Source organism: Haliotis cracherodii, unplaced genomic scaffold, assembly GCF_022045235.1.
Source record: "Haliotis cracherodii isolate W230 unplaced genomic scaffold, xgHalCrac1.p SCAF_1, whole genome shotgun sequence".
Lineage (NCBI taxonomy): Eukaryota > Metazoa > Mollusca > Gastropoda > Lepetellida > Haliotidae > Haliotis > Haliotis cracherodii.
Genome location: NW_027266264.1, coordinates 44,440,049 through 44,456,167, shown reverse-complemented (window position 1 = coordinate 44,456,167; position 16,119 = coordinate 44,440,049). Strand labels below are relative to the sequence as shown.

The following is a 16,119-nucleotide window of genomic DNA, read 5'->3' as shown; positions in this document are numbered from 1 at the left end:
GTGCCATGATTATTATATACTGAACAACAAAAGTTCCTGTGACATTGAATAAGATTTAATGCAAAGTTATGTTTTTTACCAAATCTGAAACAATTTCGGTTTGCAACAGATAAAAGGCTCCTGGAAGTGTTCAAATGGTTTAATTTGTCATACTGACTTCAGAAAATGCGTGATTTCATAAAAAAACCATGAACATGCCAAAATTACAATTTACAAATCAATAGCGTGTGTGCCCACCTCTGGTTGCGATGCAAGCAACACATCTTCATCTCATGGAATGGACCAGGCGTCGCACAAATTCCTGTGGGATATCTGGGCATATCTTCTGGAGCATGTTTCGTAGTTCCTGGAGTGTCTTGAACACGTGGTTGACGTCGAAGGCGCCGATCCATCGTATCCCACATGTGCTCGATTGGTGAGAGATCAGGGGAGCGAGATGGCCAGGGGATGAAATTCACGCTGTTTTGTTGAAGAGAATCCTGAACAAGTCGAGCAATATGAGGCCCGGCATTCTCATGTTGAAAGGTAATGCCTGGGCCATGACGACGCTAAAACGGTAGAACAACAGGGGTGATGATCTCGTCGCAGTAGCGCTGTCCATTGAGATTTCCCTCTACCACTATCAATTAGGTCCTCTGTCTTGCTATAATCCCACCTGATACCATAGCACTGCCGCCCCCGAACCGATCTTCTTCCATGACACAATGATTGACGTAACGTTCACCTCGACGTCGGTACACTCGAATTCGTCAATCGCTGTGGCTGAGGTGAAAACGAGACTCGTCAGTGAATAGAACTTGTCCCCACTGTATGACTGTCCAGCGTAGATGCTGTCTGCACCACTGTAGGCGTGCTTGACGGTGGTTTCCTGTCAAAATGGACATCTGGTGGGTCTTCTGGCGACAATTCACTGCACATCTGAGGCGGCTACGTACGGTTAGTGAAGATATTTGTCGAAGGCCAGGGATGCTTCTTGCAGTCACTGATGATGGCTGGAATCGATTTCGTAGGTGTGTTGTTCGTATGCAGTTGTCTTGTCGATTTTTGGTTACGCGTGGCCTGCCACTTTGAGGATGGTCTCTGACTGCATTCGTTTGTTGCCAACGTTGCCATAAACGCCAAATGGTGTTTCTGTGGACGTTAAATTGTCTTGCAACATCACATTGACTCGATCCTGCTTCAAGCATACCAATGGCTCCCAGACGCTCATTTTCGAACAAGCGTGGCATTTCATAATGTTGAATAATTGCGTAATTTGGTTGTTTTTCTGAGTGGTTGTTGTCAGCGCGATGCTAAACAATGCATATGGAATCCCGTTAACGCACATGTTTTTATACCCATTCATGGGTAGTGAAATGCATGGGGCTTGCATAAAAGTCAACTTTTGCATGGAATGCATGCTTTTCTGTAGCAGTTGCGTTTTTGTGACTTCATTCCATACATGTACTTCAATAATGAAAACCAAACTTTACTTGTTTGAAAAATACACTAAAATATTGGTGTCACAGGAACTTTTGTTGTTGAGTGTTGCAGAATGGTTAATGATAGCCCCTAATACCACTTGGAAATGTTTTAGGACGATAATCTGGAACATCTGGGTGTTAATTGTGTTTAAAAACCTATGATCTCCACTTATTTAGCAAGTTTTATCATCTAAAAAGCTGAATTCATGCCAAATATATCTCCATATTTATCAATTTTCGTTGAAGAGATACTATTGCATCTGGAAAATCAAGTCTAACCCAATGCAATGGTATTATTAGACTTATATCAAAGGCTAGGCCTATCGAGATATCGAGATTAGACTAGCTCACTGTATCAATGGATGCTGCATGGATAAAACCATGCTTGATGACACATAGCCTGCAGGAATGTCAACACAAAGGTGATCTTGCTTGAGTTTTTTTAAAGAAACCTTCTCGCCACGATAGAAAGAAAGAGCGTTTTCTAAAACCCTAACCTTATTAATTTGTGCTCCTCTTCCGAAGCTTACTCGTACGAATGTATTTGTAAACTTTCAAGCCATTTTTAAATTTGTGCGACAAGGTAGGCCTACTATCGAGCGAGAACTATGCAACCAATCATTTACATTGCATTAGTTAGACTTGATTTTCCTGACACAATAGTATCTCGTCAACGAAGAGAGGACGTCTATGTAAAATTGATAAATATGGATATATTTGGCCGGAATTCAGCTTTTTAGATGATAAAACTTGCTAAATAAACGGAGATCATAGGTTTTTAAACACAATTATCACCAAGAGATTTCCAAATGGTATTAGGGACTATCATTAACCATTCTTATAGCAGGCTTTGAGGACTACCTAAGCATGTTTGGGTTTGTAGGAATCCATAGCCAAGCTATCAGGCTATGGAAGGCTTTGAGGACTTCATAGCAGATCAGATATATATTCACAAGAATCAGATTCATGCCATTTTCAGTACATTTCAATGATAGGCCTAATCTATGATATCAATACTAGTATTCAGAGACCTAATTTTATAAATAAGTGATTTTAATCTCAATAAAATCCTTCCATCTTTAAGAACAAAACATACATTTGACCATTTGTTGACTCTCGGAGCTGATGTCCAATGCTCTTCTGCCTCCTATGTTTCATGATGCACACTGGGATTACAGAGGGTCAACTGTGTGGGGTGGAGTGAGAGTGTGTCTGGTGGGCCTTATGCAGAAGATGATTTGTCTGGCAATGGGTATTTTGTAATAAGTAGAGTGTAATAGTTCATTTTATGTTGGTTCCATATGATACCATCAATGTTTAAGCCTTATGCAGAGGAATATTTGTCTGGTGTGGCCCATTCTGTACTGTGATATAAACCTGTTTATTTAAACTTACCTTAATTTGGTACCTCCAATGTTTGATCCAGCCCTTGAATGGTCCCTTCTTTTGAGGGGCCAGGGGCCACACGCAGCAGGGGGTCCCCGGCAGACATCCATATATGAATATGTTGGGTTACACAGTAAATGTTCCTGTGTTCCAATATTGGTACCTTGTTCGTTTGACCAAAGTGCTCTGGGCTGCTGCCCTAATATTATTCCTGATAATAAAGCAGTTTCCAATACGATTTTTCCAGATCCTTGCATCAAAATCTTTTAAAGTCATATCATTGGGTAAGTTTTAACCCAATCACAGGTAGATTCCAAGAAAACATGTGTACAGCCTAAGACGTGCGTACAGCTGATTGCTGTTTCCGGCTTAGTTTACAAGAAAATACACAAGCTAATCTGAATCGTTGTATGTAAAACAATGTCTAGCAGAGCAAAAAATACAATTCAAACAGTAAATCAACATGTCTGGTGATTTTTCATCTCAAATTTCAAATTTGTACTAACCAAATCGTTTACTGGAATTCGCTGAAGGGGTAAGGAGTAATTTTAGAGGGAGTTGCGCATTATACTTGGATGCGCACTATACTCAAGAAAATACGGTACTTGTTCCCACCAATAATGACACCCCAATTTGTCCAAGAGGTTTGAATCCGATATGCAATATGGCCTCCATGTCAGACACATTGAAAAAGCTACTTAAGGCCATTGCTGAGCCAGTAATGTTCAAAATGTAATGAAATGTTGCACATGTGTAGTTCATAGTAGGGCTGAACATACTGTTTATGTTCCCTACTTTTGCGATATTTTATTATATTTGACCTTTGCACTTCGAAGACCAGACAGAAACTTCTTATCACCATTAATCAGCCATTTCTGTTAAAAAAGTAATGAAATTGGGTATCTATTTAGTTACCTAAGTTTTCCAATATTTGAAATATTTCATGTTTTTATAAGCCCAAAAACATATCAACATGTGTGGTCTTAATTTATCACTACACTACACATTCTTACCTGTATTCAATTGTGTGTTGTATGTGGTTATAGATGTGCTACCCTCTTCACATGTAATGCAAGCCCTCCAGTTATTATCTGTTCATAGCACTTACCTGCTGTGCCTACTATTTCAGGAGGGGGATATGAACCGGAGGCACATTACTCACAGTGGCGGAGAATTCATCAGCCAATAGAAAGGAGACAGGCATTTCATGACTCCCTCATCAAGCTAATGGAAGGTAATGGAACTGGTCGACTGTCCCATCATCCTATGCTTGAATCACACTCTGTCTTGAAGGAGAAACACTTTCCAGCGCCACCTTGGTAGCTGTGTTTCAAACAAATATAAATGTTCCAGTTACAATTATCTCCTACATGTTCGTGTATCAACTCGACTAGCAGTAATAATATTCACTGTCTCTGCATAACACACCTTTCAGCTCTTATAAAAAATGATAGCTTGGGTGTATATACCATTGGCTATATTAACATTAACATTGCACCAGCGCAATATGGGAAAATGTCACTTCTTCCCAAGATGCAGATATATTCCATTTCCAGTTTTACATCTCAAACCATGCGGCTATACTATAAGTAGTATAGTCAATAATACACCAACTGATCTCAGTTTGATATGAAATATGGAGTTAGCTGAAAAAGAAAATATAAAAATGTTCATTTATGCACAGATCTAATTGTCATTGGTCATACAAAGAGATGTAAGCTATATTTTTCTCACTGTCCACTTTTCTTTCCTTCTGTTCTGCTGATGTTCAGTACAAGCTGTATATCAGTTGTGTAAATATCTGGGAGAATTTTTGTGAAGAAAATATGTTTAACTTACCCATGTTTTTTACTACTATGCAATTATGCCCCATACATAGTGAATTTGATAAAAATTCTATCATGACATTGAAGAATGCTTGATTCTGATTGGTTAAAAGAGGTTTCCTTTTTGCTGCAGAAACCCCTTTTAAATATATTAAGCCTTTTCACAAAACAAATGTGCATATGAATAGATTGATGGCCTACATAGTGATTCATAAAATATGTCTCCCAATCGATCATCCATAGAAAGTGAGTAGTATAGGTTCTGGCTTCCACTTCCACTGGAGTCAGATTTATATACCTATACCGCTACTACAGATGGAATTTTTTATGTCAAAACGCTGATGCGCATCAACGATCATCATAAGTCATATTAAAAGAAACATCAATATTAATTAATAATGAATAAAATTTACTATAGTCCACGAGGATATTGGAAAGGTATAGGAGCAATACAAAAATTAGCCACTGCGGCTAAGGTATCTAAAGATGTGGCCAAGGATTGGTTAAAGAAACAAGCGATATGGCAAATATACTTACCGGCCCCGTGTTATATACTGAGGAAGAAGTTTGATACTTTTACAACAAATGAAGTTCATCAGGCTGACCTCTTGTTTCTTCCCCATTATAAGGTAAGACGCAAAACGTATAAATACGCTTTAACCGTAGTGGTTGGGCTAGTCGATACAAAGAGGCTGAGCCATTAACCTCGAAAGATTCAACAGAAGTAGCTAATGCACTGAGTCTTATATATAAACGTGGACCACTAAAATGGCCTAAGCTATTTCAAGTAGATCCCGGTCGCGAGTTTATGGGATCAGTAACTAAACTGTTAACAAAGCACGATGCAAACATCAGGTGTGGTGAAAAAGAGGCCCACCATAGTCGAGCTATCGTTCAAAGATTATTTAACCGGGCATTAGCAGAACGTTTGTTTGGATATCAGTATGGGATCAAAATGAAATTGGAACGATTGAGATCAACCGAATGGGTGACACGATTATCAGCTGTTTTATCAGCGCTGAATAATGAAGTAACAAGATTAATCGGGAAGAAACCATCCAATGCGATTAAAATGAAATCTGTGACTTCCAAATCTTCAGCACCGAGGAGAGGCAAAGAACAAAAACTTCCAGATAGAGTAAGCGTAAGATATTTATACCAGCCCGGTGAATTCGAAGGAGGCCTACATCACTCAACCAATCCGATTTGGTCCCTTAAGATATATAACATTAGTCGATTGGTTACGAAAGAAGGAGAGCCTATTCTTTATTATCTTAAAGATGGACCGGGCAGGGTATTGTACGAGAAGAGTTGCTCATAATTCCCAATGATACAGTATTACCACCATAACCATAAGCATAGGTAGTTACACGATCCTTATCAATCCATCTCTTTGTATCTAAGGGGGATAATAATGTCTTGTTCATTCTTAATCCATATATCCTATGATTGACACTTCTTAAAGAGTTCATCTCGTGTTTGAATGTTCTACTGTTGAATAATGCTTCTTTATACTGTTCGTGTTTGATATGCTTTTTTACCACATACTTCTTAACACCCTTAGCTTTTCTTATCTCCCCATTATCAGACTTTTTTATAGAATACATCTTAGGTCTTAATCCGACATACTCCGCTATAGGAGTCCCAGCACATTCATCCTTCATCTTACCTAATACCTTTTTATTTACTACACTGTGCAGTGGATTGTCTTTTGGGTAATCACTTGTGTCGTACGTATCTATTTTTTCTGCCATATCTTTATACACATCCTCAGTTTCTATTTCCCACAACAAAGAATCAGTGTCGGTATATAACACCTTGCATCTATCGCGGTACTGCTTCTTAAGTTTGTTGTAATAAAAGTCATACATTAAGTGTTTTGACAAGTCAAGAATACTCATACCAACATACACCGGTCTGTTTTATATTACTCTTCTGCATATGCAATGCAGCTAAGTCGTTATCAAATATCTTGCTTCTGTTAAAAGCTGGACTGGCTATAAGTTTCCTGAGTCTTTCTTCCTCATTAGATCTGACTAATTTAACATCAACATGCTTCCTTAGATTATCCATAGTTTTACCAAATACTGAGTTATTCATGAGCTTATATAGATTCTTTTCAAAATCGCTAGTAGCTATCTTTCTTAAATCTGTGTTCAGCCTTATATAGGGATCCATCCAAGGGCTTTGATCAAACTTTAGAACTTTGTGTATTTTCTTTAGTTTCATACCTAACGATAGATATAACTGGAGATTTCTGCAGTGAACTATATATTTTGTCTTATCCATCAAATTTGGTACGAGTTTTTCTATGTTAGCTAACCTTGTAATCTTTATTCACCATTAATCTTTCGGGAGTTAGCGGAAAACTTATGATCTTTATGTAACGAATTTGGATATTCCAAGTCAACTTCAAGTATGTACCCTTTATTGGCATCAACCTTGTTGATATCATTCACATCGACCCACTCAAAACCACCCGTGGGTAAAGGTTGACTCATAGCCCATCCGTACAGATTGTTGGCGTCGAGATATAATATGTGCGTGGCGGGTTTACTCGGATCATACCCTTCCACTAATTTATTATTAGCCTTAGAATAACTTTTAGCTACCATCGATATACCACCTCTTAATCCTTTCTCAATTAACAAGTGCATATCGTAATCGGTGAGTAATTTCCGTTCTACACCGGTCTTCTTCAACAATGCATCCCACGATAGTCCGGGACTGGAATAGTACCATGCCGAGTCCAAGCCGTATTGTCTTAAACATGTCTTTCTAAATATCTCGAATATATTGGCGAGTAACAGTACATCGGTTTTTAAGTACAGATAAATTCTTATAACCTAATTTATCCCAGACCATCAGAGCGTGTTCATAATCGACAACGGTTATTTTAGATTCTGTTAAGTTACTGTAGAATGATTCATGAGGTGGTAATTTAGTTTCGTTGAATCTAGACCAATCATCCATATATTCGTAAGGATATACACCTTTTCTCAACAACAAATGACGAATTTACCAATCAGTATATTGATTTGTAAGTCATCGGGATTGTTCGCATTAGCTAAATTGTCCAGGGAAGAAACTGTATGGAGTCTATGAATCTAAGCCCATTACTTTGCTTTATTCTGGCTTTCCCATCCTTGTCCCTATAATGTATAGTTGTGGTCAACGAGAACGATATGTATTTTTCCATATTATTAGGAATACACGTTAAACAGCCGTCAGCCTTTGAGATAGCTTACATGATGAGATGTGAATCATATCCTCTAAGGTTGTGAAACACAACGGTGATGGGTATTGTTTGAGAATTCTTTTTTAGTTTCAAGTTACACTCGTTATGCGCGGCTCCCCGATAATTACTCGTGACATGGCAACTTCCTATAGGCCCTCCAATCATCCCTCGTTGTACACATGGGTTTCTTATATATCCAAACCCAAAAGTAATATGTTCTTGAGTTTTGTACGTAAAACTATCTTGATTGCTTCGGACTGTATTTTCTATAGGTTTGATAAGTGCTTCGAAGTCGGCGTACTTTACGTACGGTACTGGCATTTGATTACAATAATGTTCAAATTTTAATATATTTTTCCCCTCTTCAGGCATATCGATCCTGATCGCAGTCTGTCCAACACCTCTGCAGTCTTCTTTATTTGCTTCTAATAGATCTTGTCTGCTGTCTAGCATGTTTTGTTTGATCGTATAATAGCCTGTTTAAACTCTTTATCCACGTATAATGAATTTTACCATCTTTTTCGATCAGAAATGAATTGATTCTTGGAATATGTTCTGGAGCGGAGCTTATCCTGTGTGCAACAATTCCTTTAGAAGAATGTCCAAAAATATTTATAGCTAAATTATTTTGCTTTTCCGCCTTATCAATTTGTTCGGTATATTCAGCGTCATTGTCTGTGTTACTTTTACTCAATGACATTTTAATCGTCAGCTGGTATTTTATACTATGTAAATCATGTAATTCCTCGTTAATTTTGCCTGATACAATGTGCCTAACATCATTAACATCCATGTTGGAATTAATATCCATCTTCCAACTTCTTAGATATTTACTAACGCCGGCTGTGGGTACAAATTTTAACTCCTTATCATCAACAACAGTGGGTTTATCAACATCGCCAACTGATTTATTATTATTATCTAGTAAAGCGATCAATTCAGCTTTTATTCGAGAATAACCTCTCAGCCCACTGTTTTTCCCTCGAGCTTTGAGTTCTCTAACAGTCTGAGGTTTGTTGTATTCCAAACCGAGTAAATCGATCAATTCAGTTTTTCTTATTTGAGAATATCCATGTAGACCACGCTGTTTTGCCAAGGCCTTCAACTCTCTGACAAAAACCATTATGATTTAATGGAATATACAAAATGATTCAAATGTCTAAATGGTTGTTTTTTATATATAATTACGTATTCTCCCCAACCTATTCCTCTCATTGATGTAATCTCTCTTCCTAGCGTAAATAATCTGCTTCCTGACCTTGTCAGCACCGTGACTGTTACATACACAGTAACTACCTTTGACCCCAATCCCACATACAGAACAAACATAATTTTTAAAACCCTGTCTGATGTAATAAGAGTGGGTTCCACAGTAAACACCCACTGATGGCTTCTGACATTGAATCGGCTTCCCCATGAGTGTATATTTGCACAGATTCATGGTTATACATCTATCATATCATTTGTCTAAAAGGTAAATCACATCACCACTGGCTATTTATAGATTAGTTGATACGTAATAGCTCATAGCTTATGTGTAGCTAAAAATAGACAACAGTCAGCGCTATTTATAGATTAGCAGTCAGGGTTATTTATAGATTAGCAGTCAGGGTTATTAATAGATTAGCAGTCAGGGTTATTTATAGATTAGCAGTCGGGGTGACATTGCTGACATAGTGTAATTACAGGTCATAGTGGTTGATAAGACTCAGCCTGACTAGTATGTTTACAGGTCATGGTTTATGCGTAGTTATTGTATAACTGAAAATTACAATGACTGATAACCCAAACATTATAAATGCTATCTCTCTGTTTTTTTGTTCTTCTGATGGTGTATAAAACTCACTTTTTGTTGGTCTCTGTATTGGGTCAAGTTTCTTTCCATAAACAAGGAAGTATTCGTGCATGGCAGATTCAACATCCTTAAATGTTTGAATTGAATGTCCTTGCTTATGCAGTTCTTCATTAATAAAATCTAATCTTAATGTCCTATTTCTGGTCAATTGTGACTGGGCTGCTTCGAGTTGTTCTAATGCTTTATCATGTCGTTTACGCTCCTCTTCAACTGCTTTAGCATTTGATTCCCTCAGAGTAGAAAATAAATAATTACTCCACGAAAAGCTAAAGCATTCACAATATCTCCACCAACCATCATCGCAATTGTTGCCATATTCAAATGTTCAATAATGTAAAATATTCAAATGTTTAATTACTTCATTATGTCTTCCGGGATAAGCCCTTGTTTGATGAGCATATCCTTTGTTGCCATTGCTAATCCAATATCAAGAATCATCATACCGATATCATAACCATTAAAATCTAGCTTGGGTGGTGTGGCTTTAGTAATCATTTTAGCTATACGAGTAAGCCAATGGCCAAGCCGCTGACCACCACTGAATGATACGTTGCGTTTACCAACATTTTACGTCTGTAACTGGAGTAGTCATTATAACATTATATGGGCGCTAACCTCTAAAACTTCTTGTTGTGTAATCGGGGGTGACATTTTCTCTTCTCCGGTCTTATGAAACAACCATACCACCGCTATATCAACAACTCCTAGTGCATAGGGAGCCCAAGTTTTAATCGGACGATTATGTTCAATATTTGAATTATGCATTAGTTTTCTAGCCTTCCCTGCTAACGCACCCTTTTTACTAGCAGCGATTTTCAAAGGATTCTTTGTCACTCTAGCTTGTGGTTTCACAATCACTGGTATTTCCTCATTCACTTGTTGTGATTGTGCAATCGGGGTTATTTTCTCATTCACTTGTTGTGATTGTGCAATCGGGGTTATTTCCTCGTTCACTTGTTGTTGCGTCTCCACAATATGTTGTGGTGTCACTTGAGTCTCCATTATCATTAAGTGGGCATGTATGTTTAAATTGACAATACCTAGCCGTTATTAAAGCAGTGGTCACCGGAGCTAAGAACATTCCGTATCTATGATAAAACTCAAAGCTTACTGCGCTTATAGCGTGTTCGATGAATGGGTCTTTCTCGAGAGATTCGCATAAATACGGGCGATGTTCTGCCAGGATAGGAAGAAACGTACTAGCTACGACTGTGTATAGTTGTAACATAGCTGAACCTATTGTTTTAGTCATGGTAGCTCCCAGTCTAGACTCGTAACACGCGTACAGTTTTTCAATTTCTTCATCGGTCATGTTATCAATTTTTTCGATGGTATAATTTTCTCCCAAATATTGGGAACATTTTCCACCGGCTACCAAAGCCGCGAGTCTTTCTCTATGTTTATCTAAAGATTTATCTGTATGTTCTTCTGCATGTTGATCTGGTTCTTTGAGTATTTGTTCGATGAGTTCATCGGATTCCATAATGTAATACCTAAGGAGATATTTAAGTCTAACATAATAAAATATGGCATATCCAATACAGCCCCTAATAATAAACTGTTGCGAAAGAATGAGGATTTCCTGCCATATTATTACATAATAACGGCTAATGTTCAATTTATCGAATTTTTGCTATTTTTGCTATATTTGCTTAGCAGTTGCTATAATTTTGCTTAGCAGTTGCTATAATTTTGCTCAGCAGTTGCTCATTTGCCATATTTTTGCTATATTTTTGTTATTTTTGCTTTTTTTGTTATATTTTTTGCTTAGCAGTTGCTATTTTTGCCATAATTATACCCCCGTTTACAAAGTAAATCGGGGGTATAAAGCGTTCCGTTTATCCGTCCTTCCGTCCGGCCCATAACTCTTTTATTATGCACCCTAGCTTCACCAAACTTTCTCCACACATTAACCACAATGAGTACTTGTGCCTTTTGCTAGTTTGAAGATTCTGAACTTTTTAATTTTTGCTGTTTCCATGGACACATTAAGAAACTTAAACTTTTAGGGTGGGTGTTTTGTACGGCCTATATCTTTTTAACTATGTACCCTAGCTTCACCAAACTTTCTCCACACATTAACCACAACTAGTGCTTGTGCCTTTTGCTAGTTTGAAGATTCTGAATTTTTTAATTTTAGCCGTTTCCATGGACACATTAAGAAACTTAAACTTTTAGGGTGGGTGTTTTGTACGCCCTATATCTTTTTAACTATGCACCCTAGCTTCACCAAACTTTCTACACACATTTACCACAATGAGTACTTGTGCCTTTTGCTAGTTTGAAGATTCTGATTTTTTTAATTTTTGCATTGTGAAACATAAACTTTGGGTAGAGTTTTTGTACGATCCATGTTTACCATATTATGTATCCTAGCTTCAGCAAACTTGCTACATTGTTTTTTTATCTTTTATAAGATTCTGAAAGTTTTCTCTTTTGCTGTTTTCATGGAAACATGATGGAATTTAGAAATTTTGATGACTGGTTTTTGTATAGCTAATATATTTTCCAAAATTGTGTGCTCTATTTGCTTTAATTTTGCTAAGCAATTGCATAAGAAGCTGGTTGATCGGTTTTTAATACGAGTTTAGAGTGCTTTGATTCCACTAAAAGTTTTCTGACTTTGTCTCGTTCGGGCTTGGTATAAATAACATAATTTTCGCGTAGACATTCCTCAAATGAATCTCGGTCTTTGCAATGAAACAGGGCTATGCATTTGGTCTGCTCTCTGAGATCTTTCAGGACAGAGTTGTATTTTTGAGTAAGTATGCTGAAATTAAGCACTGGATAAGATGGTATATTTTATGATTACTTAGCAGAAACACTTGGATTTAGTAAAGGAGCACCAGTAAGAGTGCAACCCAACAAAACAGTGCATGGAGTTAAGTTACCTGATTAAGTTCCCTATAAAGAGTTGTGTATCCATCTTGATCAAATATGCACGACGGATAATATTCAACTAGAAAGTTCTTCAACTCTACTCAGAGCTATTCCAGTCAAAGATGAAAAATATAATAGCGGTACAACGGAATATTTCTCATCATTACAATATGAAAAATTAAAGCAGGGTATTATTTCAGACCTCCAAATTTCTGTATTAGATGTAAAACATCAACCTGTACATATAGGATACTTGAGTGTAACACGCCATATTAAAAATAATGGTAAGCTTTCGCTCATCACGCCGAAGACCCGGGTTCGATTCCCGACGTGGGTACAATGTGTGAAGCCCATTTCGAGTGTCCCCCGCCATGATATTGCTGGAATATTGCTAAAAGGGGCGTAAAACCATACTCACTCACTCACTAAAAATAATGGTTGATTCATCAGGCCCTGGAACACTCAGACAATGTAATACAATTGCGCTTTCCGATCTCGGAGACACAGAAGGATTCGGTAAACCCGGTACCGATGGCAAGTTATACACTTTACACTTACAAGATAATGTATACAAGCGGAAAGAAGTTACATTCACAGGTAATCTAGGAGATTTAAGCGATGTCAACGTTAGTAGACTCAATAAAAACACTTCATACAATCTTACTCGCGACAATAATAAATGGACTATGATTGAAGCAAAAATCGTGTAACTACTGAATATCGTCATTACCCCACCATATGTGATGACGGGTAAGGCACATAATTTAACTAAGATAATAAATAGTGGGATCGTACTCGGGGCTTATATCCCATCAAAACGAAAAAGTGTGTTAGTCTCTCCCCTACCAGAAAACAAAGTTCATATGTTATTTAGTCGTTAGGCATCAAAAAATGTTAGTTTAAATTTGGTTACTGAATTCAATGATATTAAAGATAACTTGATCGCCATACCTGATCTTTTTACACTTATTATTGAAGTCTTGTTTGGAGATGCACCAGAGGATGCCTTCGAAGTTTTACCAGGTCTATCAATTAAATGGCTTAAGAAACACCAACGTCAACGCTGCAGTATTATTTATATGGGAGTATCACCCGTAGCAACCCTTGAGGGGGTCCAAGTTATTAAAAGTGATAGCATTTCTCTTACTAAGATGTTCGTGCCGTATAATATACATTTAATGAGGTTGATGTATACTCTCAAAACATTGAAGCAAGACCAATTAAAGACTATTATATGATATAATGATATACACTATGGGTTTATATCCAGCGCTCGAAGAAGCATCTGAAAAGATGGATACTGTTGATGGATTTCGATTACCGTATTTTCTTGAGTATAGTGCGCACTTTTTTTCGAAAAAACACAGCTGTGTAGAAGGGGGTGCGCATTATACACGAATTATGAGTTTGGATGTTTTTTTCCCCCATGGAAAGACATTACCGTGAGCACGAAACACCGGAAATACCATGTCAACAAATCCATACTGAAGTACGCAAAATAATTATGTAATTACACTGTCTGTCTATAAAAAGTGTTCTTTGTATTTCTGGACTTATGTTTGTAACTTACTTTATTAATTTTATTCAAAATTCCTTATAATATTGTTTTTATTAATTTCGGCGAAATCGTGTGTGAAGCGATCGGAAGATCGCACAACTCACCGTTATTAACAGCAACCACGGTCAGAATACCGCTATTGACGCCTTGAAACGAACTTTAGTTGACAGAGAATGGATACATATATCATAAATGACATACTTTGACTCGTTAAAAGTCATATTTGTTTTTGTTTGACGATTCTATGTCAACATGAAATTCTCGCGCTCACGTGATCCCGTGCGCGTGAGCCTTGACTGTGACTGGTCAGACATGTTCCATGTAAAAAATAATACCCGGGAATAGGGATCAGCCGCTTCGCTTAGGGTTATTATTATTTTAAATATGTTTAGTAAAGGCTGCATATAATTAAGAAAATAATTGAATATATTATTCCTGATAAATAAAATAGTGTCAGATACAATTGTTGCCGATCCTTGCATTAAAAATCCTATAAAGTTATATCATTGGGTGTGTCTTGACCGAATCACCGGTCGATTCCAAGAAAACGTGTGTACAGCTGATTGCTGTTTCCGGCTTAGTTTACGAGAAAATACACAAGGTAATCTTAATCCCTAGATATAAAACAATGCCTAGCAGAACAATCAATACTATTTAAACGGTAAATAAACATGTCTGGTGATTTTTTATCTCAAATTTCGAATTTGTACTGACGCAGTTTCTCAGCACCCGTTCGTTTGCCGGACTTCGCTGAAAGGGTACGGTGTAAATTTTTTCTGTGCATAATATTCAAATTTCTTTTTTTCCAAAATATTGAACCTGCTAGAGGGGGGTGCTCATTATACATGGGTGCGCACTATACTCAAGAAAATACGGTACATCAAATAAGCGACATAAAACATCAAATAGAGAAGGAGAGGGAGTTGAGACTTGGATTGTATAAAAAGTATCGTAGAGCCGTGAATGCTCTCGACGGAGTTGACAGCGCTTGTTACAGCTGGTATAGGACTTGGTGTAGCCGGTGTTGGTTTATTATCAACTATAATCGCCACGCCTATCGTACTTGGCATGGTAATAGCGGCTGGAGTCTCAGGACTGGCAGGATTAGCGATAAAATTTATTTCTCGTAAGTTGCAAAAGAAAGCATTAAAGCATGATAATATTAGGATACTTGCCGAAGCAAAGTTGAACAGCATTGAGGATCATATTTCAACAGCAATGGCTGATTGTAAGATATCCGAAGAGGAGTTTCGTTTAGTTTTGTCAGAACTCACCAAATACAATATAATGAAGCAGGAGATTCGATCAAATTCTCGTAAGACCAGTGGTATTAGTGAAGATGAGAAAAAAAAGTTCATAGAACAGGGGAGGCAACAAGCGCGTCAATTATTTTGTGCCAAAACCAAAGAACTCGTTGGAGATTAAAAATAGATTACTTCCTATCATTAGATCGTACCGCATAAAAAATCATACATTCATTTAAACGAATGCTTACATAAGTATATAATAATGGAGAATTACAAACCAACAAAGGAAGAACTCGAAAAAGCTATCGAAGCATTTATGCTCAGGGACAAAATTATCAAATGGAGAGAATTACCACAGGGTATATATTATATTAGTGATGTCAAACCAACCAAATACGGTCATCAATTGTTTCTGTCCAATTACCAAGAAGAGTATATAGTCTGGTCTCCTAGTGAAATGAACGAAGAACTTAGTAAAAATGTTGAATATCACTTTGTTCAAAATAATGGTATACGTATGAATAAAAATAATAGAGAATATTTTCATTACAATTTAGTTTAGTCTCATCATCGTTTTTGTACTAAAAAGTCCCTCTATTGTATCATTGATTGGCTCCAGGTAGTGGTGAGCTAGAGGCAATGTAACTTAATCTCATGACGATCGTT

At 37.3% G+C, this 16,119-nt stretch overlaps 1 protein-coding gene across 2 annotated transcripts in view; it reads left to right on the top strand.

Annotated features, from left to right (window-relative positions):
* Positions 1–16,119, top strand: part of LOC139478191 (myotubularin-related protein 9-like) — a 247,404-nt gene that overhangs the window by 135,173 nt on the left and 96,112 nt on the right. For both annotated transcript variants that reach the window (XM_071260560.1, XM_071260568.1), the window contains exon 7: positions 3,979–4,083. In XM_071260560.1, coding sequence (XP_071116661.1) covers positions 3,979–4,083 — 105 coding nt within the window. The remainder of the gene's footprint in view (positions 1–3,978; positions 4,084–16,119) is intronic.